The sequence below is a fragment of the Neovison vison genome, chromosome X (assembly GCF_020171115.1).
Source record: "Neovison vison isolate M4711 chromosome X, ASM_NN_V1, whole genome shotgun sequence".
Classification (NCBI taxonomy): Eukaryota; Metazoa; Chordata; class Mammalia; order Carnivora; family Mustelidae; genus Neogale; species Neogale vison.
The window spans coordinates 36985057-37008848 of record NC_058105.1 but is presented as its reverse complement, the minus strand read 5'-3'; the positions used below and the strand labels follow the sequence as shown (position 1 = coordinate 37008848).

General features: G+C 40.9%; 1 protein-coding gene across 9 annotated transcripts in view; it reads left to right on the top strand.

Moving 5' to 3' along the window:
- Positions 1–23792, top strand: part of PAK3 (p21 (RAC1) activated kinase 3) — a 247440-nt gene that overhangs the window by 163240 nt on the left and 60408 nt on the right. For 5 of the 9 annotated variants that reach the window (XM_044235883.1, XM_044235881.1, XM_044235880.1 and 2 more), the window contains 5 exons: positions 10942–11042; positions 13600–13662; positions 15269–15313; positions 16442–16595; positions 18396–18433. In XM_044235883.1, coding sequence (XP_044091818.1) covers positions 10942–11042; positions 13600–13662; positions 15269–15313; positions 16442–16595; positions 18396–18433 — 401 coding nt within the window. The remainder of the gene's footprint in view (positions 1–10941; positions 11043–13599; positions 13663–15268; positions 15314–16441; positions 16596–18395; positions 18434–23792) is intronic. The other 4 variants (XM_044235885.1, XM_044235884.1, XM_044235887.1 and 1 more) reach the window with 2 other exon arrangements.

Below are 23792 nucleotides of genomic sequence, written 5' to 3'. Positions count from 1 at the left end.
TTTTTTCTGTTCAAAAATTACTCATGCTTTTGCAGTTAAACTATGAAAGAACCATAGGAAAATAGAACATGACAGTCACCTCTCATTCCTTCTCTCAGATTCACTTATAATCCAATATTTAAGGATTTGGGTCTTTTTCCTCATTAAATTAATACCAATTTCCTTTTCTGTTTGGAATCTGTATATATTTTGCCCAAGATGTTAGGTTGAAGCCAAAAATACATCTGTGACGTAGAACCTGTTTTTAAATCTTTTACCCACCTTGCACTGTCAATTTCTTTAAATACTTAGCACCAAAAATCAAATCTATTTTTGTGTCTTACTTTCCTGTGTAGTCACCATGTAGTACCTTCAAGTATTTCCAGTGGGAAAAATAAATTTGAAGACCTGCAAATGATGTTCTTTCTATGCTACCCCCGCCCAAAATAGAGGAAAGCTAGAGAATTATTCCCTCCCCTGTGTAAGGGAAAATTCACACTTCATGAAATGAATAAGAAATTCTCGTGGATCCCTGCTCATCCTGTCCCCCTAAACCATATTTGTTTACAGAGCAGAAGCGTCAGAGATGAGAACCATCTTTGTAGAAATCAGTCCCTCTGGCTCTCTTCTCTCTTTGACACCACGTGCAAGGCTGCTGTTGCCATAGGAGGACTTATAACCCAGAACTGCTCGGGAACACTTCTTCTTACCCAAGTATAAGGCTTCAGAGCATTTCCCTCGGGGGGAGGGGGTGATTATATGGCACAGTGTACTCTGTGACCCACACATCAAAGGCTGGAGCATAACATTAGGTAGTGGAGTTATTGTGTTTTGTTTTGAATTAAAAAAAAAAAAAACCAACAACTCCACTACCTAATGTACTTTCCTGGTAGTTAAGTAGACACGAAGCCATTTTAATTCTTAAAGGACACAAGGGCAACATTCTGTAAATGATCTTTGTGAGGCATTGACTCGCAGCCTCTTAGTGAATGGGAGAAATGAATGAACCACAGGAAACGCCTATCACCCAGCTAAAGAGTGACCAAGTCACTGAGGATAATCTCTTAGGAGAAGTAGAAGTTGTTGCCTACAGGAGGTAGATGGCCCTTTAAAAATCCTTCCATTTCTTCCTAACGTGGCTTTCACAGAAAGCTGGGAATACTGAGATGAGAAACAGGCATTCTGGTATGACAGATCTCTAACTTAGCTATCCCCTCTGCCCCTGCTGTGAAATGTTTTTTACATCTACACAAACTGTTTGGCTTTCAGGAACACGAAACATTTGAGTACAGATTACACCTGAGCAGGGAGAAGGGAGGTGGGTTTCTAGTGTCCAGATGAGGGTTGCAGGGTGCGGGTCCCTCCTGGGAGAGCTCCAACCCTAGCAACTTCAGTACAAGCCTCCTTGCAACATATCTTGATAGGCCTCCTTTATCTCGAAGGATTTCAGGGAACATCACAGGACAGAGATGTGTAAGTAGAAAGCTAGGCTGCATGCTAACTTGAAGCCCAGATCGAGCTTGCTATCTGTCTCAGTTTAAAAATGAGATGGACCAGAATTGGATGTGAATAGAGGCTTCCCTGGAGCACTGTTTATAGTTCCCTGATATACTTCGCTCAGAAAAGATTTGTATCTGCTCTTTATGTGCCTAGCTCCATGCTGAGTGTTATGGGGCATAGTACACAGAAGACAGGGTTCCCTCTCCCCTCCTGTAGATTTGTAACTTTCAGTCTGGTTGCAGAATTCACACACACACACACACACACACACACACAGTTTATAGGAAATGCCTAGTAGGTGATCTTAGAGGCAACAGATCAACAGATGTAGTTACACAGAAGTTCTCCCTATTCCATCCCCCCTGTATATTTTCCTTCTCAGCCGGTGTGAAGTAATCTACCATTTGGAAGCCCGCCCCCACCATGCCTTGTGTATCTTGCTAGCAGCAGATAGCTCCCTGAGTTGTCTTCTAGAAAGTACCTTCTCTATTATATCATCCACCTGCTCAAAAACCTTTTCTAGCACATTCTTTATTACCATCTCCAATTTCGTCTTCCTTCTTACTTTCCAAGGCTATACCCTATCTCTTTACCTGTGTGTCATCCCACCTCCTCATCAATATGCTGTATACGTTCCTAGTTAAAAGCTTTGCTTCTCCTGTTTTTTTTCTACTTAGGGTGCCTTACCCTTTCCTGCCTGTCGATTTTTTTTAAGATTTTATTTATTTGAGAGAGAGAGAGAGAGAGAGAGAATATGAGCGGGGGCAGAGGAGAGGGAGAAGCAGACTCCACACTGAGCAGGGAGCCCAATGCAATGTGGGGCTCCATCCCAGGATGGATGAGATCATGACCTGTGCCTAGCCATTTATAAAGACCATCTCTCAAGTCCTACCTCTTCTGGAGAGCTCTCACCGCAGCCTTCTGTCCCCTTTTCATATACTACGTCATTTACACTCTGTTCTTTTCAACCTACCACCTGATTGTCTTTGGTCTGGTAGTATTGATCACTATTTTTTATTTCCTAAGTGTGCTTCCCCAGTCAGATTGCAAGTCTAGAATATTACTTCAGTTCCTAATGAGTGACCTAGCACAGTCTGTCACTACACTGATCCACAAGGCTGTGTACACTGTCAAAGGAAAGAAAAGTGGGACAGTAGCAAGACAGAACTGTTTCTTTTAGAGCCACAGTTGTGAATTGCTTTCTGCTTGGAACTAGCCAGCCTGAGTGTGTGTGTGTGTGTGTGTGTTTCTTTGGAAAAATTATTTCTGCTTTCTACATCATATTTTGCTTTTAGCTTTCTCTATTAACTTGGCTTTAAATGTCACTTATTTTTCCTATGCCCCATGCCATAACCTCATGCTTTCAAAGAAATGATTATTTTTCTGTGCCTTTAGGCTCCGTTTATGTAGGAAAACATTTTCCTATGTCTGTTCACTGCCATTGCCTTTCTTCTCCTACATGCTCTATTTTCAAGGAGCTAAAAAGTGCTCTACAATAGAATTCTGGATTTAACCATATGACATTATCCAATGAGAAAGCCCAACAAAACTTCCAGGAACTATAGGGGAAGATGAGTGGAATTCCTACAATGAGGAAGATCCAGGTGACCATTTTCTAGAATGCTTTCAGAAGGCAAGCATAGCATCATCATCCAGGAATTCCATGTGGGGGAGAATTGGTCACTTTTGCTGTACCTTGTACCCTGTCCAACTTTGTTGCCAATATATGCTTTTGGCCCCAGAGTGGTACCTGGCAAGAGGTATGTCTGAATGAGTTTGGACTCATCCCTGCCATTGAAGAAGAACAGCCCCACTGCTGCCACCAACATCTTCAACTGTAACAAGTACTTTAAAACATACCCTCCCACCTCACAGCCTTTATAGGGAACCTGAATCCTAGTCTCACCCATGAACACATAAAGGTACATAGGCATGACTTGTCTCCATCTTATAAGGTCTCATTTCATGTAATGAAGGTCATTCATCCATTCATTCATTTATTCATGTGCTTATTCATCAAGTATTTGTTGAATGGGGTACTGTGTTAGATAGATTTTGGGATACAGAGGTAGCTAAGTCCCAGTTCCTACCTTTAAGGAACTGACGGCCTAGTGAGGGACACGGACAAGTCAGTCATCAATGGACAAATTGTCCATTTGTCCACTGTGGTAAGTGTGGTACAGAACTGGGCACTGAGGAGAGGCAACTATTCAAGACTGAGGGGAAGTTAGGAAAGTCTTCCTGGACGAAGTGAACACTGAACTGAGGTGAGTCTTAAAAAAGAGAGCTAGCCATGTCAGGGATGGGTGGCATTCCAGATAGAAGGAGCAGCATTGTGAAGGCTGTAGGCATGACACATTATTAGCTGGAGTTCTATGAATACAACTACAAGTAGTTCGAATAGCTAGTGCATAGAGCATGAGTTAGCGAGGGGGGTGGGAGATGGAGCCATGGAAGTAATTGGGGAGAGGATCCTGGAGGGCTTATATATGCCAAACTGAGGGCTTTGAATTTGATTTTGAAGGCATTGGGGAAGCACTGATGCAGAACATTATCAGATTTGTGTTTCAGAATATCACTCCAGCCACAGGAGAAGAGTAAACTATGGGGGCGGGGGCTGGGGGGTGGGCAAAAGGAAGGAGACAAATGGAGTTATGTGGCTGAGAAATGACAGTGGCCTGGCCTAACGGCCAGTATCAGAACAGAAGAGGACAACACAGAGGGAATATTTATGAGAAAGCATTAGCAGAGCTAGGCAACTAAGAGGATGATGAGAAGAGAAGGGTGAGATAGGGAACATGGGATGATTTGTCATTTCTTGTTTTATGTGGGAGAAGGCAGTGAAAAATTCATTTACTTTTGAAAATATCAAAATAGAGGTGTTCAGAATGCAACTCCATGGGGTCAGGGTAGAGCAGAGAGGTCAGACTGGACATCCATCTGGTAAACCACTAATGTAGCTGGGAAGTGGAACCATACAAGTAGGTGAGGTGGCCAAAGGGAGAGGTGTATTGCTAAGAAGAGATGAGGACCTAAGACAGCTCCTGGGAAATACTGTTTAAAGAGTCAACAGAAGACCCAGAAATTCAGCAACAGGCTCTAGGAAAGGACTGTGTGAAAGAAGGCAGGAAGGATTTCATTTCATGAAGTTCAGGGTCAGCAATATCAGTTTAGACTGAAAGGTCAACAGTTTTAAGGACTCAAAGTGGGCATTTTCAAGTAGGAGATTCATTCAGGACCTCAGGGACTCATTGCACTGGTTTGAGAAGTGAAGGTTGAGGAAGTCTGGGTTGCCTTTTCAAGAAGTTTAAGCTCCAGAAGGAAAGGTGAAGCTATAGCAGGGAGAGAAATATGTGAAGTGTCAGAGGGTTTTAATTTTTAAGGATGAAAGGAATCTCAGCAGGTCTCACAAGCAAGACAGGAAGTGTCAGTAGGAAAGGAGAGATTGAAGATACAAGAATAAATACACAAAATAGTTGGTGGTGTGAGAGCCCTGGAGAAATGAAAGGGACTGGTATCTGGAGCATCAGTGGAGAGAGAAACCTCAGGCAGAGGGGGTGTGGACACTGCTTCCGGTGAGATACGAGAATTACTGATGGAGAAAAATGCCATTGGAGTGGGACAGAAAGCCATGCCGAAGGAGTTCCAAACTGATGGCCTCCATTTTTCTCAGTGAAGTGAAGGAATTTCGTATGCAGAAAGTCAAGGAGGAGAGGGTGAAGCAGAAGCTTGTGCAAAAGTGGGAAAGTTCTTGAAAATTCAGTAAAAGAAGTGGGAAAGGAAGTTGGCAACAAACAAGAAGAATATTGTCAAGCACACTGATGACCCAACTATGGTCTCTGACTTTTATAGTATGAGCCAATCTACGTAGCTGTGTGATTTTTTTTTCCCCTCTAAATAGCTTGTCAGCCTCAGTCTAGAACTGGAGGTTTCATGGTGCCATTCTATTAGAATAGATTTTTGCAGGAGAATGGCAAGAGTAAGTCAGAGAGTGGCATTGCTTCCAGACCAGTGGTTTAAGAGTAATTTAAATGATGCACCAAAGAGTCTAGGCCATAAGGAAGCTGGAAACTTGGCAAGAATGGAGGGATCCAGGGACTAGTATTTTTGTTGAGACCAAAGAACAATTAAAAAAAAGATTAAGGGCTGGAAAGAGAGCTAGCATTTTGGGAGGCTGGGATAAATGGGGTTTAATATTTCAAAGAAATGATCATTCTGGATAATGAAAAGCCCTGGGGTACCTGTCATCCTCCACTCTGCACACGATCTGTGGAGCTTAGAAAATCATTTGTCCAGGTCTCACCCCCACAAATCCTGCTATAGTAACTTCTGGGTGGGCCCTGGGCATTGGTCTTTTATAGAACTCTACAGATTATTCTAATGAGTGGCCCTGGTTGACAACCACTAAGATACTGGTGGCCATAGGAGCAGATTGAACTAGAAGGGAGCTGAAATTGGTTAGTGTTGAGGGAGGTCAAGGAGTTAAAAGGAAAGGGTGTGGAAAAGATGTCCATTTATATATATATATATATCACATTTCACAGAGTGATGGCAGCACTGAGGGTAGGAAGGAAGACCAGGAGCCTGAGTCCTCAATGGATAAGGGGACTTGGCCAAGAGCACTGAATGGCAGTAACCTCAAAGAAGGGGCTTTTGTAGGCAAGTGCAGAAGTACTGATCTCAGATCAACAGCTTTGAAATAAAAGGGGAAATGCTGCCCTGCCTCATTCCTCCACACCTAAGAACTTGGGGTGAGGAAGAATGAGCAGTGTCCATCAGGATTATCTGAGGAAGTGATACCCTCCTTAGAGAGTAGAATTGGAAGTTCTTCTCCACCCCAGTTGCTTAATGGAGAAAGCTGAAGAGCTTTACAAATTAAAGGTGCTGGGCTCTGCCCCAGACTAACTGAATCTGAATCTCTCGGGGTGAGGTTCGGACACCTCCCTCTCTCTAAATTTTCCCAATGAGAGTGATGCACAGTGCAGTTTGAAACCTGAGGCAAGAAGTGAAGAGAGCATTTAATGAAGAGGTTGAAGGTTTAGGGAATTGGTAATGGAATAAGCTGTAGTAGGTACTGGGGAAAATACAGGACATTGATTGGGGTAGGGCGTAGAGGAGATGATGGATGACTAGGAGGCTTTTCTTTCTTTAACATGTAAGTGAGATGGAGAAAGGTGTCAAGATGAGTGACTCTCTGGAGGTTCACTGGCCCCTGGAGTTATAGCCAGAACTCATGCACACCCAGAGGGTCCCAAGGCCAAACACTTTGTAGATTGTAGTCTAGTTGGCAACCTGTGGCCTTAGTTCTATGTTCCAGTAGGGTATGGATGATACACTTAGAAAGTGGTACTCATTTGGGCTTCTGCTCTCTGCAGACATCATCCCGGAGCTGATCAGGCTGAGTCTTACCGGGCCAAGATTCAGGTTAGACTGTATCTTAATGTAAATAACCAATACGCAGTAGAATTTTCTGGAGGGATATACAGACAGACATTTTAGTGTAAAAGAAAAGAGACAAAAAATTCTCATCTAAGCACATTCAATCATATTTACTGAAGACTAGGACTCAAAAATGTTGTTTTTTTTTAAGTGATACTGAATAATAAATGGTGTAGCTGTTAAGAACATGGGCTCTGTAGATATGGTTGGGACCTAGGTTCAAATTCTGGCTCTGACACCTGCTAGCTCTATAACCCTGGGTATGTGGTTGAACCTTACTCGCACTTTCCTCATCTACAGAACAATAGTACAATAATAATAAGGTTTACCTAATGAGATTGTGATGGAAATTAAATGAGATGACCCTGGAAGCACTTTTTGCACATGGTGACTGTTCCCTAAATTAAAATCATTAAGTGCGCAGACATAAGCCAGGTGCTAAGGGATGCGAGAATGAATAAGATATAGTCTTTTCTGTCAAGTATCTCCAATTTTATCTAGAGAGACAGGTATATAAAGAAGAAATAACAATCCAGTATTGATCCATGCCAAGATCTGAGTACGCACTGGACAGTTCTATGGAAGCCTGAAGAGAAGGGCATTTAACTTCATCTGCAAAGGGAAGACAGAACAAGACTTCCCAAAGAAGAGGAAGCCCAAGAGTGAGTGAGTCTTCAAGAATAAGGACTAATGGGAGTTATCCATTCAAAGTGTGGGGTGAGGGATCTTGGTAAGATAGAAGAGTTGACAGGACTTGGCCTAGCATGAAAGTCTTGGCAGTAAGAGAAAAATCTAGCCATTTAGGGAGCATGATGTGGGTATGGGACAGTGGGGGTTATGGCAAGAATAGACCACAGAGAGGTAAGCTTGGGGCAGATTGTGCAGGCCCCTGGGTAGCATGTTAATGAGCATGAACTTCTACCATATGGGCAATGGGTGGCATTTAAGGATCTTAATGACAGGGATGTGGTCAGATTTGTTTTCATTACAAAGTAATGAAGAGCAGGAGGCAAGATTGGAGGCAATAAGACTAGGTGAGAAATAGCGGTACCTTAGATTAAGGTGATGGTTTGTGGGGAAGAAAGGAAGAACATAGATTCAAGATGAGTGTGGGAGATACACTAGAATTTGGTGACCAATTAAGGTAGAAATACAGTGGCAATCAAAGAAGCTGCCAAATTTATGGCTTGGGAAGTTGGGCCAGTGCTGAATTACCCAGTAACAAGAGTAAGCAGGGGCTTCAGGCCCCACAAATCAGGGGCTCCCAAAACCTGGCCACATTTTTAGTCTGTATCTATAGTTTTTAGAAAGACTTCATCACCATAGGAGTAGCAGAACTTTTTAAACTTTTTATGCTTTACTATTGTTTTTATTTGAATTACATATTGGAGTGGGGTTTCATAATCTTTTCATTGCTCAGGGCCTCCCAAAAGAGTTGGTGTCTAAAGCCTGAATCCTTTCTGATCTGGGTGGTTAGTGGTGTCATTTCACTGAGAGAACATGGACTTGGAGGAAGAGCAAGTTTGGGCTTCCTGCCTTTGTTAGGCTTAGCCCTGAGTGAAGGGAAGGGCATGATCAGGCTGGTGAGGGACTGGCAACTGGGTAGCCTTCTAGAGAGACTCCACAAGGCCAATTCATATAGCTCAGCCCAAGTGAGGTGGTCAGGGCTAAGTCAATAGTCCTCAAACATTCGGCCAATACTAACGGAAAGTAAGGAGAGACTGCTAGCAAGAGAGGTCATGAATGCAAGTTGATACAGTGATTGGAGACATAGATTGAGCTATGGGTTCTCAACCTAGAGTCGGGGGAGTTTAAAACCTTTGAAATTATATGCAAAATTGTTTAGATGTGTACAGTGTAATTATGGGCAGAAGTTCCACAGCCTTCTTCAGATTTTCAGAGCAGTCTTTGACCCCGAGAGAGTCACCTGTCACTAGGAGTAGATTAACTATGAAGCGAATAACACTTCTTTAGAGTTCCTCACTGGCTTGGGACTCTTCCAAGGCCCTAGGAGGGACCCTGGAAGTCTTTGTAGTGTGTTTTTCCTTAAAGGGAGCATTTCTCTTGAATTGTGTAAACCATTTGGTCACACAATACCCAGATCATCCCTAGCCAACCACGGATCAGGAAGTTACCCAGTATGGGTTAGTTTCTGGCATCAGATACCATCCAAGAGGGACGAGTGCAAAGAAAGGACTGTTAAAGGCCAAAGACTGCATTAGACAAGGCAGAAGGGGAAGCAGTGCCAATCAAATAAAGAATGGTCACCGATGGAGGAGGAGAATCAGACCACACTGTGAAGGAAGTAAAAAGAGAGATAGTCAGCTACACCCAACATGGATGGGAGAGCAGGAAAGAGGAAAAACAAGGACACAATCAGAGGGGTGGCTAGGATAATGGCCTGGTGGCCAAGCAAGTATGAATGGTAGCTATGGGACCAAAACACACAGCAGAAGTAGGTACCCACATAAAAAGGTTGAAGCTTCATATTCAATAAAGCAGACTTGCTGTAAACACAGCATCCAAGCTGAAGTCAAGTTGAATGGCACATATATACTTTTCAAAATGAGTCCTAATGTGTTCTGTGGCCAGACAAAGGCTTTGAGTGACCCTTGTTTCCCCACCCCCCACCCCCGCCTCCAATCTTTCGTCCCTAATCCTGTATCTTAATCTTCTTACTCCTTGAATGTCTGTATTTCTGCACCATCTCTCTGTCCTCTGGCTGGAGATAGGGAGTAGTGAAAGAGGGTAGAAAGAGAAAAGAAACAATGAGAATGACATTTGAATGTGAAAGGTTTTGAATTGAAAATTTATCCTGGGTAACCCATAAAACCAGTAATCCGTGTGTGGTTAATTGAATGTTGTCTAAAATTCAGGCCAAGGAAACATCTATTTGAACCAGAGTGTTCTAAGTTGGCCACCCTGGCAATTCTGAGGTTGACTGGTTTCAGTTGGGCAAATCATGCTGACTTTCCCATTATTAGGAGGGTGAGTATTTTTATTATCTTTTGAGTGTAAAATGCACCCCAATCAGAGATACGTGCTCTGATGTGCTTATGTGGCTATTATAGAACCTACCTAATGCCATTTTACATTTCCACGGCAACTTCCTTATGGAATCTATTCCAAGATAAACTAATTTCATTACAGTTCCCAACTTAATTTCTCCAGTGATAATATCTTTAAAGGTTTTGACATATTAACTGTGGACGTGTTTCTTCATAGTTGTGTCACTATGAAAAATCCGCTACTTGAGGACAATGATTTTGAATGGCTAATATGACAAAAAAAATTAGGAATATGGAGAAATAGCTACAAACTGGAATGACTGAGCCAAGGCATTGATTTGAGGTTACTAAGAACTAAGTAAAATTAATTCAGTAAAAAGCAGCCATTTATATTTTCTTACTAGCAAAGTTCTGGGGAGTAAATGATTGCAAACATTTTTAATGATAAAGATGTGTAACATTAATGGTTTGCAGTAGTGTTCTCACTGAAAGAAGACAAAGAGTGTATTAAAATATGCTTCATAATGTAAACATAAATTAAATAAGTTCTATTTCGCTATGGTTAACATGGAAACAATTCATTAATGCTTTTATAGACAGTTTTAGCACTTTTGTGTTCTTTTTTTTTCTAATAGTAAGACGTAGCTTGACCTGATCATAATGAATTGCTTCTTTAGTAAGTCCTATTCAATCCAACAAAGCCAGTTGACCACAATATACCTAGATATCTGTTGGTTACATTTTTAGGCTGGTAAAGGACATAAATCAATGTGACTGCAAGTTTTGTTGGAACTGGATTTGGGGAATTTGTAAATCATCTGGATGTAATACTTTTTGTCAAACTCTCAGCTACTTCTGCAGATGAAATTATAATTTCTGGAGCTAAATCCTATTAAGCCTGTGTTGGATTCAGTTGTCCTTCAGCCTTGTAGTTGTTTTTGATGAACCTAATTGTACAACTTAGAGATGACAAAACTATGTCCCCAATAAATACCTGTTAACATTTTGCCTTTAGCCAATAAGAAGAAGGAGAAAGAACGCCCAGAGATCTCTCTTCCTTCAGACTTTGAACATACGATTCATGTGGGGTTTGACGCTGTCACCGGGGAGTTCACTGTAAGTAAGCTCCTTATTGTTTTGCAAGCCATGAAAAAATTCCTTTGTGAAAATAGGTTTCAAGAAAGCCTGCCCATGTCCCAGAATGTCAGGCTTGATGCTTTGGATGATTTCAAGGAAGATGGACTATACCAAGCCAATCCCCATTGGAACTAGAGAGTGGCAAGAGTATTGGGAAAAATTATTTTATCCATCGTAAAAATGTCTAATCGCAGTTAATCTTCAATGTGATTGGAAATGTGAATTTTCTATGGCACAGGAGACATAGTCCTGGTAGAGACTCTTTTGAGTCTGTTCTTTATTGTTTGAAGTGAATCAGAGAATCAACTGATTTAACTTGAACAGTGAAGACAGTCCATCTGAATAATTCAGGCTTGACATTAGAACCTGGATTACTCAGATAAGCTAACCACACTAACCAAAAATCTCTGTACAACTGACCTGGTCTTCCTTTTGGTTTCAAGAACATGGCTTATTTTTAGGCTTATTAACAGGTATATTTCAAAGGCCTTCAAAACAACAAACCCCATGTTTCAGGAAGAATATTTATGAATAATCTTGTGTGCTTTAGTGGTTATGTGCTTTAAATATATGCTATCCACAATAAATACCAATACAAATTCTCCAGAAAGACCAGAGCTATAGACTCAGCCTTTCTTTGGATATTTGTAGTGTTCAAATAACACAAGATCTGTCATTTTGTACTTTTTTTTTCTCCAAGATCTGGTATCTTTGTTTTTAGATGAATGAAGGAAAAGATGTATGTGGCTAGAAATATGTCCCCAGGAAGATCAACTACCTTTTTCTGTACTAGTAAGGATCTCAATAAAAATGTACATTCTGAGATAATGAGTACTTTTGAATGCATTCAGAAAACAAAATCTTTTATGATATCATCACCACTGAATCTTGGGTTCTAAAACCAATAATTTTAAAGGTTAAATAATTAAATTTTCTGTTTCATAACTTGATGGTTAATAAGTAAACTTATATGACTGAGTGAACCAAAAAGGGGTGGGGGAAAAATTAACTGGATTTGGAGAAGCAAACCATGTCTCTGAATTGACAGCCAAATTGCCCCCCCCTCTTTTTTTCCCAATTCCAGAAGTATACAATATGAGAATAAAATCAAAATGGAGTAAACATCACTTGGCCTTGCAAAGTGACATGAGCTGATTATTTCTGTACTCTCAATACAAAGTAGAAGAGAACGTAAAGAAATACTGATGTTGATAAAGTTGAGACACTGGTAGGATTTAACCAATTTCATCCCTGGAGTCAGAGACATTATTCAAATGGCCTTGACTGCTGTCACCATACCATTTCCACTGTCACCACCCCCCAAAAACAATAATAATGATTTTTGTAATCTAAACAAAAATACTACAACTTTTTTGACATTTGAAATAGTCAAAGCACTTCAACTTTATAAATGTGGTCTAATAACTGTTCCCTCTTTTTATTTTAAGAATGTTATGCTTCCAGTTTTGACCTGTTTTGTTTTCTGTGTGCTTTTCTTCTGCATTAACTTTTCTTATGTTTTATGCCATGTTTTTTTTTCTTCCTTTTTATGGTCTGATGTGAAAGCTTTCTCCTCCGCTATTCTCATGTGACATTCTGGTTCCTTTCTAATTTGCTTTTTAAATTTTTTCTGCACTTTCCAACTTGCTTGACATCTTATGCTACCATCTATCTTGAGCACTTTCTTTGTTCTTTTGGGGTTCTGAATGGAAATGAAAAAAAGTGAATCACCATCATTTGGCTGACTGCATTATCACTTGGCCATTGGTTAGAACCCAAAGAACCCACCAGAGAGGGCTGGGGGTGGGGTATACGACAGGTACTCTTTTCAATTTTGGCCAACAGATTGATACAACTGAACCCAACCAAACCAACACCTGCCCACCCCCCACCACCTCCCCAGCACCCAATTTAAAATAAAACACCTGTTTGGATGCAAGCAGTTGTTGGAAATCCTTTGAAGATATGGACAGTCAATGGGCTAAATTTGGAAATCTGATGCATTTATTGTCCTCTTGTGGTCTTTTGAAACTATTTGTCCACACATTGTATTTAAAGACACCAAATTCTGTCCTTTTTAATTCTTTTCACCTATCATTTACGTTTACCAACTTTAAAAACTGCCCAATGATAATAAGCTTTTAAAATCATTTTGGTGGTAGCATTTAAAATTGGGCCCTATTTGCCACAGTATTACTAATGTATTGCACGTGTGCTTGCGTATGTGCACAGGCACGTGTGGTGGGGGGCATATTGCCAAATTTGATTATTGTTGTTGCTTAGGTTGAATTTTGAGCAATTTGTTGAACTGTCTTGTTCAGTTGTCTTCCAAGGGTCTGTCATTATGAATGCTTGGATGCCGATTTGGTGTGCCCCTTGCTGATTGTCCTATGGCTAGTTGGTCCATATAACCTTGTACACCTGGTTATACGCTGGGACCTTGAGATTCAAATTCGGTTGGGAGGTGAGATTTGGGTTATTAAACTATGAAAAGTCCTTACCCTTTATATTGCCATTTTTGTCCCAAATACTTCAGAACTCCCCCTTCCAGACCTCTAGACCTGTGACGGTCGCTTCCAGTGAATCAGAGGGAAAAATGGTATGAGTGATATACATGATCATTTCTTATAAGATAAATGCTTGGCCTGTTGTATCATGCTGCCATTTTCCTGGGCTACACCAGACAATCCCCAGCTTGTTGTACATCTGGTTGTTTTTGTACACGTGGTCAGGCATTGAAATGTGCTCCTGCTTCTGATGCTCATACTTCTAGGTCTCCATTAGCTGTCTTAACTTTTGGGATTTGTTCCTCAATCTGGAGTAATGAGATGGCTTTCTGATGATGTGCCTTTGAGGCATACATTCAAATTTAAGTGTAAGGTCTCATTGATCGACTAGTTTATCTCAACTTCTCAAAGAAACAAGAAATGATGTCAGCAGGGTAGTCATGGGGTAAGTATAGTTGTCTGAAGGATCTTCTGCAATTGACAGCATGTTTCCCTGCTGTCTAGTGATCACGAGACATTGATTTATCACAAAAGTTTGGAAGTGCCATCAGAATGTATTATAACTGAGAATATTCTGATAATTACGGTAATGGTCATGCCAGTGATGTCTGCCCTAGTGGTTATGTGCAATGCATACCTGGTTTTGTAACACTTAATAACTCCTTTGGCCATGACAGTATTAACCAAATGCTATTAATTGCACTTAGAATCAGAACTGGGATCATGCATGGGCTCCTGAATTCAAATATGTGGCTTAAGGCTTTAGCATCGAATTGCGTGATTAATGCATGTCAAAGTGTCGTTTCACTGTGCTTGGAGTAACCCCAAATACCAGGAATCAAAGACCTGTATCCCAAATCAAACCAGTTGGGTCGAAGCATGTTTCTGTAGCTTTGGAGACAATCTCTTAATTTAGACAAAGTCATTACCTTATATCTAAACTCATTTTGTGGGAAGCCAGGACTTCAGAACTGTAGCACTAAAATGGAAATTGTTCATATATGTTTTGAAATGAAATGGTTTCCCTTTTTCCCCTGGTCTAAAGAAACTCAAAGGTAGAATCTGACTATGTGGGAAATCCTTAATCTAGTTTTCCCTAAACCAGTCATGACTTTCTCACTGCATCTTGCAGAAGAATCGCATCAATGAGAATGCAGTGAAATTTAGCATCCCTGTGTCGCCATCCTGTCCATTTTAGCCACACAGACACTGTCACTGTGAAACTGGAAATTGTTACCCAGAATTGGGAACTGAAATTTGTAAGTTCATCACATGGCCATTGGCTACCTGTGATCACCCAGTCGTAAACACAGACTTACAAATTATCGCCAAAGCTTTTCATGATGCCATCCTTCTTCCCTCCAAAGTCATGTTTCTGCCTTCTGGTAATTTCTCCAGTCCTTTAACTGTAATTCTTACTATTGTATATTTATGGAGGAAACACCTGGCCCCAAGTGGAATTATGCGTCCCAACTTGAGAACGTAGTCTTTTTTTCTCCCCCTCTGTTTCCTGCAATCTGTTGCCCTAACCTGTCCTGCCCCTGATGGAGTTAAGACCTCTCGATTTTCATAACCGCCCCATTTGAGAAGGGATGACCCCCCCCATTCAGACCCATTGGTTTCATCTCCTCCCACCTTCTAAGTTGTCCCACATTCTGTTTTAACTTTCTTTTCTTTCTTTATTTACGTCCATTACAGCCAGATCTCTATGGCTCACAGATGTGCCCAGGGAAGCTCCCAGAGGTGCGTCACAGGCCCAAAAGAAGCTTGCATCAAAGTGCTTCTTTGAGATGTCATAGCACTGCGCAGCAGGTTCATGTGTGTGCAGTAGAGTTGTTGCTTGGCTTATCTCACTTTTTCGTTGTCATTCCCAAACTCTGGAGGCCCACGTCACACATTGTTTTGCCGAGACTTCGGAGGGCAAGGCCACGCAAATTGTGTCTAGATGCACTCCAGGAACAGTGTGTCTGTCTCTCACTCCAAGTTGCCCTTGGAGGCTGGACAATTACAAAATGGGGGCATCCGTAGGCTGAACGTGTAGGAAAGAAGGCTCAACGCTCAACGCGAAGCTAATCTTTCGGCGTAATTGGTGCAATTGTCCCAGGTTCGAGTTCCAAACGCTCCCTCCTCTCTGCTCTAAATCCTTTAGAGTATTGCCAATTCTCGCAAGGCTTTGCCACGGGTGTCACAGTCCCCAGGTTCTATGTGGCCAATGAGCAAAGTGGGGAGGAGGGGATGGAGGGAGGTGAGGAGAAACTATTTAGCACCTCCTGGCTGTTGCTCCTCCTCTATTCTATTTTTGCCTCCCCTCAGTCCCCCTCTGTATTAAAGCCCTAGAGCACCCACCCCCCAAAATTACATTTTGTAATCGCAAAGCGGAAACTGCCCAAGGGTGAGGCTTTTCTTCCATTCGGAAAGATCATCCGATTACTACATGCCCAGAAAGAGCTTATGTGATTCTAGTCATATAAAATCCATTGATCTGCACTATACTATACTGTGCACAAATTTAGAGAAGTCTTGCTATGTCTGCCCTGAGTCGCCAGAAAAAATAAGCTAAGCCGTAAACATCATTTCATGGATGAGCAGAATTAATATGGAGGTGATTTTCATGCGCTTTTTTTTTTCTATCACAGTCATACTCCCACCCACCCTTTTTAAGTTGGATCCTAGTTTTACCTATGTGTTTTAATTAGAGAAGAGAATGATTGCATTATTAAGTTACTAACTTTAAATCTAGAGTGTCACTCCAGTTTCCCAAGTGTAATCCTACAGGTAGCATGGGCTTCTTGGTGAAGAACTTTACTGGAACATGAAAATGCAGCTGCTGAATGTTCTGAGCTGCCATTCTTTCCCTCTGGTTGTCCACAGGGAATCCCTGAGCAGTGGGCACGGTTACTCCAAACCTCCAACATAACAAAACTGGAACAGAAGAAGAACCCACAAGCCGTCCTGGATGTTCTCAAATTCTACGATTCCAAAGAAACGGTCAACAACCAGAAATACATGAGCTTTACATCGGGAGGTAAGAGGATTCCAAGGTATCAAAGAGAGAAGAAGGAATTCTCATCTCAGAGCCTCAGGATTAGACCAGAATGCCTGTAGGGCATCTGAAGTCAGTTCTAGTACCTTCTCCAAATGACTTCAGTGACAGTAAATGGAAAGATAGGCTGGAAGGTAAAGTTGATGTGAGGCAGTTTATGACTTGGCTATTTTTAGAACTCGAGTAGGGGGAATTAATTGCTCTGTGAAGCAGCAGTTGTCACTTTGAATCAGCAATCACAAGTGTTGGTCTCTGCACTGGCATGAAGAAGACACTTCCTTAGTCACGTAGGATCGGGCCTTGTGATGTGTCCATGAGATAAGAGGCATATGGGTCCAACCATGGTCTCCTAAAGTTTATTTTTCCCTCCAATTCATTGAATTGGACCCTGATGATACAGCATTCATTTTGTGGTTGCCAGGTTATTTTAATCCAACTTCAAAATCAGGCTTAAAGAAAGAAATCCGGCTATTTATAAGAAATTGAAATGGTTGTGTTCCTGCCAAATCTTGACTTCATTTACTAGCACATAGACTGAGCCTTTGTTTGAAACTTTAAGGTTCACCTTTGCACTATAAGCAACTGAAAAATATATGCCAAACAATATTTTTGTTTTGAGAAAGATAATCCAGGGTGCCTCTCTAGAACAACTTATTATTTAACATCTAAAAAAAGAAGAGAATCCTATCATTAGTGGTCCAGCTGTAAAGAGCCCCTACCTCTTAGCAGTGGTTTTAACATAGGCCAGGCTTAAAATATCTTCAGGGATGGTGCAAGGGGACACTTGGAAGGGGAGGAGTGTCTCCTTTGGTCATAACACATGTCAAAGCCCAAACTTAAGGCATGTAGTAATTCACAAGCTCCATGGGACGTTTTTAACTGAGAAGATAGCTTAACTGCTATTCTCCAGGGCAGAACACTGAAAAGGAAAAAAGGCCAGCAAGGAGAGGTTTTATGATATTTAGTCTTCCACATACATGATAGGCCTCAGAGATCCTAGTGACACATCAAACAGTGCTTAATTAATGTGAGGAAGTCTAGAACTGTCCTCCAGGTTCACTAGAGAACCACAGGCTACCAGAACCAAAAATGCTTCATTCTAGTATTTGTCTGAGCTGAGTGAAGCTCACCAGACATTCTGAGATGCTCTAGAGTTGAGGACAAGGAATGGGATGAGGGGAGGTGGGGGAGGAGAAAGAGAAAGGAAGGAAGGCAGGGTGGAAGGGAGGGCGGAAGAGAAGGGAGGGAGGAAATAGGGGAGAAATTCTGGATATAGATGCATAGATTCATACCTCAGGAGTAGGTAATCTCCAGGCTCATTTGGTTAAGCATCCAACTCTTGATTTCAGCTCAGGTCACCATCTCAGGGTCCTGGGATCGAGCCCTGCATTGAACTCTGTGCTCAGTAGGGACTCTGCTTGAGGCTTCTCTCTCCCTTTCCCTCTGCCCCTCCCCTTGTTTGCACACGTTTGCACTCTCTTTCTCTCGCTCTCAAATAAATAAAATCTTTTTTTAAAGAAAGTAGTATATAATATCGATAGTCCTCTATATAGATGAGATTCACCAGAGGCCAGCACTAAGGTCTATAAAATGACATGTGAGGGGGCAATGGAGTGAGCTATTTTCAGAACAACAAAGTCATTTGTCATAGTATCTGTGCAATAGCGAACTGGAGAATTTCCTTCTGGTCAAAGGCATGCAGGTTAATTTTTTATTAAATCTGGTCTGTGAGGGAGGCAGGCTTCTTGAAATAAAGGTGACTTCCTTATCTTTACTTTTCAGATAAAAGCGCACATGGATACATAGCAGCCCATCCCTCGGTAAGTGAAAAATTGAAAATGGTTTGGAGTGATCAGTGTTTCTGACAGTCCAACAGAATACCATCACACAGATTCAGTTTAGATATCTCTTCTCTTTTTAAATAGTCTTTTAAAGGTGTAATTTAGATCTATAAAATTCACCCATTCTTAAGTGTACAGTTTGGTGAGTTTAGGTAAATGTGTATACCAGCCCTACCATTGCCTTAATCCAGTTTTAGAATATTTCCATCACTTCCTAAGATCCCTTATGCCTGCTTATGGGTTATTCCCCATCCCATTCCCCATCCCATTCCCTCCTTAGCCCCAGGCAGTCACTGGTCTGGTATTATGGATTTGTCTTTCTGGACATTTCATGAACACAGAATCATATAGTATATGACACTGGTGATTGGCTTAATGCTCAGCATAATGCTCTTACAGTTCATCCTAGTCACATGTTCTCAGTAGTTTGTTCCTTTTTATTTCCAAGTAGTCTTCCATAGTATGGCTGTACCACTGTTTGTTTCACAATTTACCCACTGAAGCCTCTCTGGAGCATTGCCAGGCTTTGGCTGTTGTAGATAAAGCTACTATGAACACGCATGTATAAATCTTTATGTAGACAGATGTTTCTATTTCTCTTATGCAAACAATCTTGAAAATAATAATCGTCATGACAGTGCCTTCTCTTGACTCAGCACTTAAAATGTGCCAGGCACTGGGAGGATAACATTTTGCATTCACTTAGCCTTTCTTGACAACCAGATTAGGTAGGTCTTACCATTGTCTGCATTTTACAGATGAGGTTCAGAGACATGAAATAACTCAACTGAGGTCATACTGCTATACCTCTGGGCATCACCTGTTCCAATAAACTGTGGTGCAGTGGGGGAGGTGACTTTGCCCAAGCTCACATAGATAGTCTCAGAGAAGTGACTAGAAAATAAGTAACCTAGTTCAAAGTGCTTAGAAGTGATAGAACAGCAGCAAGAATACCCATAGGCATTAGACAGAAAATTATCTTAGACAAGGCTTACCTTTACATGGTTTTATTTTGAAATAAATAACATTAGTGAGTTTCCTAACTGTTTCTTCAAAGAGTACTGGATGATCAACCTTTTATAGAGGACTGATTCTGGCCTGCTTCATGTCACCCTGGGCAATAAGGGTGATAGCAATAAATCGGTAGTGGTAATGAGTAAAGACTATGAAATAGTGTGGCTATTAAAAATAGAATTGCCATGTGATCCAGCAATCCCACTTCTGGGTTGATACCCAAAAGAATTGACAGCAGGTTTTCACACAGATTTTTTATATGTATACCCATGTTCATAGTGGCATTATTCACAATATACGAAAGGTGGGAGCAACCCATTTGCCCATCAACAGATGAATGGATTAATAAAGGTGATATATCCGTGCCATAGAATATTATTCAGCCTTAAAAAGGAAGGACAATCTGGGGTGCCTGGGTGGCTCAGTCAGTTGGGTGTCCAACTTTTGATATCGGCTCAGGTCTTGATCTTGTCTCAGGTGTTGAGCTCAGGTCATAAGTTCAAGCCTCATTTTGCACTCTCTGCTGAGAATGGAGCCTACTTAAAAAAAAAGACATTCTGACACATTGAACATGCTACCACATGAATGAACCTTGAGGACATTATGCCAAGTGAAATAATCCAGTCATGAAAATGCTGTATGGTTCTACTTAGGAGATACAGGGTACTCTGTATACTGAGTTTGATTTTTGCAAGATGAAAAGTGTTCTGGAGATTGCTTGCACAACAATGTGAATATACTTAGCACTACTGAACTGTACATTTAAAAATGGCTAAGATGGTAAATTTTATGTCATGTATATTTTACCACAATTAAACATAAAAAGAAAAGAAAAGATGAAGTCTCTGGACATAGGTGTTTAGTCTTATTGTATGAATACTGAATGTGATATGATAATGCATATAAAATATTTAGTATACTACCTAGAGCATACTATATGTTTATTAAATATAAGCTAAAGCAAAAATGCCAGTCTTCCTTGATCAAACTTACCTTTCCTCCCTTGATTTACTTAATATCATTATTATATAATAAATATGACCTGGGTATTCTGGAAAATAAATAGTTGGTATTTTTTTTTAGGTAGGTATGTCAGTTATTCTAAATGCTAACCTATTAGGATGGTTAGTAGAATGGTTTTTATTTTTGTCAATGGTTTATATCTCCTGAATTACTGTCCCTTTCTTTTGAGCTTGCTTCTACTGGTTTTGCTTGTGGAATTCAAACTACATCTACATAATGATCAAAATATTCCACCAAATCAGAAAAAAAATGATGTTCTCACTGTTTGGAGATCAAACAACTGGATATTTACTTTTTTCACATATATTTATCAAGTGCCCTCTTAACAAGCACTAGGAAATCTGGAGCTTATTCTGGTAAGGGAAGAGAAGTATGCATGTCAAGAAACAAAATACAATATGGACCATGTTACATGCCATAAAATATGTCCATTTGCTATGAGAACTCAGAGAAAAGAGATTATTTTCAGCTGAGTAGGAAAAAGGAAGTAGGCCATTGTCTCAAAGGGCTTAAAGCTCTGTAGGTACTTGGTACATATTTGTTGAATGTTGAGTTGGAAAATGCTTCATAAAAAAGGCTGCATTTGAGCTAGATTGTGAAGGTCTGGTGGTCTGGTCTGGATTGGATCTGTAAAGATGGGGAAAGACATTCTAAGCAAAAGGAAAAACATCAGAAAGGGAACAGTAATGAGGAGAGCATGGGGACAAAGTGGTGTGGTTTTGAATGAATACAGATGCAAGAAAAAGAATCATAGAAATTAAGCCTTGAATATTAAGTTGGAGCCAAATCATTGGGGACCTTAAAATGGTATTCCAAGAAACCTGGCCTATTTGCAACAATGTGGATGGAGCTAGAGTGTGTGATGCTAAGTGAAGTCAGTCAGTCAGAGAAAGACAAACATATGATGTCACTCATATGTGGAATTTAAGAAACAGAAGAGATGAATGTATAGGAAGGGGGCAGGGAAAGGAAGAGAGGGAAACCAACCATAAGAGACTCTCAATGGTAGAAAACAAACCGAGGGTTGATGGAGGGAGGGAGGGAGGGGGATGAGCTATAGGGGTGAAGGGTAGTAAAGAGGGCACTTGTCATGATGAACACTGGGTGTTGTAAGTGATGAATCACTAAATTCTACTCCAGAAACCAATATTGCACTGTATGTTCACTACATAAACTTGAAATTAAAAAGAAAGAAAGGAAGGGAGGGATGGAGAAATCTGGCCTTTTCCAGTATACATTGGGAAGTTTTTGGAGTTTTTTGGAACAGGAGAATTAGGCAATGAAAGCTTACATTTTGGGAACAGTTACCTGACAGCAAACATCCAGAGTGAATTAAGGGCGGAAGGTGAGGCTGGATGAAGGGGAGATCAGTTGGAGGAGTCCCGTAAGCATCCAGGCCATAGGTAACAAGGGCCTAATGGAGATGGTGACAGCAGGAATGGAGATGAGGTTCAAATGTCAAGGTTATTAATTGGATGTTGGAGGAAAGGTCAAGGTCAAAGGTGATTATAGGCTTCAAATGATACATGGGTGGGCAGAACGGTAAAGATGCCATCTTTTGGGAGTTATGAATTTCCATGAGCACATGCTGAGTTTCCTATTGGATAGTTTGGGGTCTGAAGAGCTGGTAGGACTCCCAGGTGGAGATACTAATTAAACCACGTAACTGAGGCTGGGTTTCTATTGATTGAATGAACTGGATTAGACCCTTAAGTTTAGGTTGGATCCTTTCAGTGGAACTCAGTTACTTAGGATTGGGGAATTGAGAGCACCCTGTGCTCTCCTTATAATTCCAGGGGGAGATTGCCTTGATGGTCTTTGGGCTTTCTTGCATTAGAAACACTCCCAAGTAGACCTGGCTACTCTTTAAGATCTGATTTAATGGAATTGGACAATCCCTTATCGACAGAGCCTAAACTGATCACCAGTTTTGGCATCCTCTAATAGCCTGGGTGGGAATTACCATAAAAGAAGTGTTGTAGTCACTAAATATTTTAAACGATTGACTATCTCATTAATATTGAATTCAGCAGTCCCTCCCTTAATCCTGTGACATCTGCTTTACTACTCACTTATGGCAGCTTCTTTGATGTGAGTGTATTAAATGCTAAATACTGTTCAGGGACCTACTCTTCAGTTTAAGACTACTTTAAAATCTTATATTTGTATTGGACTATTGAGAGGGGAAAAATGGGTTTAGAATCCTGGACTAGTATCTTGAGTGAAATAGCAACAATACTGCAACTATGTCATGATTTGTGCCCAGAGAAATACTGTGACTATGTCATGACTTGTCCCGAGAACATCATGCCTGATTTGTTCAGTTGACACAGACTGAGCTTTCAATTCGAAGTACTGGTTTATTTTGTTCATCTAGATTAGTGGTCCCTGTACTTCGGTGTGTATCAGATCTGCCTGGAGAAGGTGCAAGTCAAAATGGAATGGAACCCTGAAATCTGCATTTTAAGCAAGCACCAGAAGTGGCCCATAGACCACACTTAGTGTGATCTGGAGTCTCCAAAGTCCTTACTTCTAATTCCTTTGACCTTTAACAAGGAAGCTCAAAGAAAGAAGAGTTTCCTAAGGCAGTTCCTCTATCTGAGGTATTGTCTAGAGCAGGGTTTATAACTTAGAGTCCATAGGGATTAGCTTCATAAGATCTCTGTGAATTTATATGGAATGGAATAGAATAGAAGAGAATATAATAGACTTTATATAGAAAAGTGCATACCTACCTGTATCCTTCTGGAGAGATCGGCCAAACACTTCAGAGTTCTAAAAGACTCCAGGACCCTGCTTATGTCAATAATCACCTCCCTTGCCCCACCATGTGGCACAAGAATAGTATCACAAATTTTCAGGAAGACAAAAACATTCTTTACTCACTGGTTTAATTCCAGCTAGTTAACATACAATGTAATTAATATGAATTTCAAGTGTACAATGTGGTTTCCACACTTCCATAAGACACCTGGCTCTCATCATAGCAAGTGCCCTCCTGAATCCCCATCCCCTATTTCACCCAACACCCCACACACCTCCCCTCCAGTTATCATCTGAAGAGAAACCAGAATATCTATCGACATTCTTTTTCAAGTATTTTTTTTTTTATTTGACAGAGACACAGTGAGAGGGAACAGAGGGGGATTGAGATAAGGAAAAGTAGGCTTCCTGCAGAACAAAAAGCCTGATGTGGGACTTGATCCCAGGACCTTGGGATCATGACCTGAGCCAAAGGCAGACATTCAATGGCTGAACCACCCAGGCACCCCTCTTTTTCAAGTTTAGACAGACATAGTTA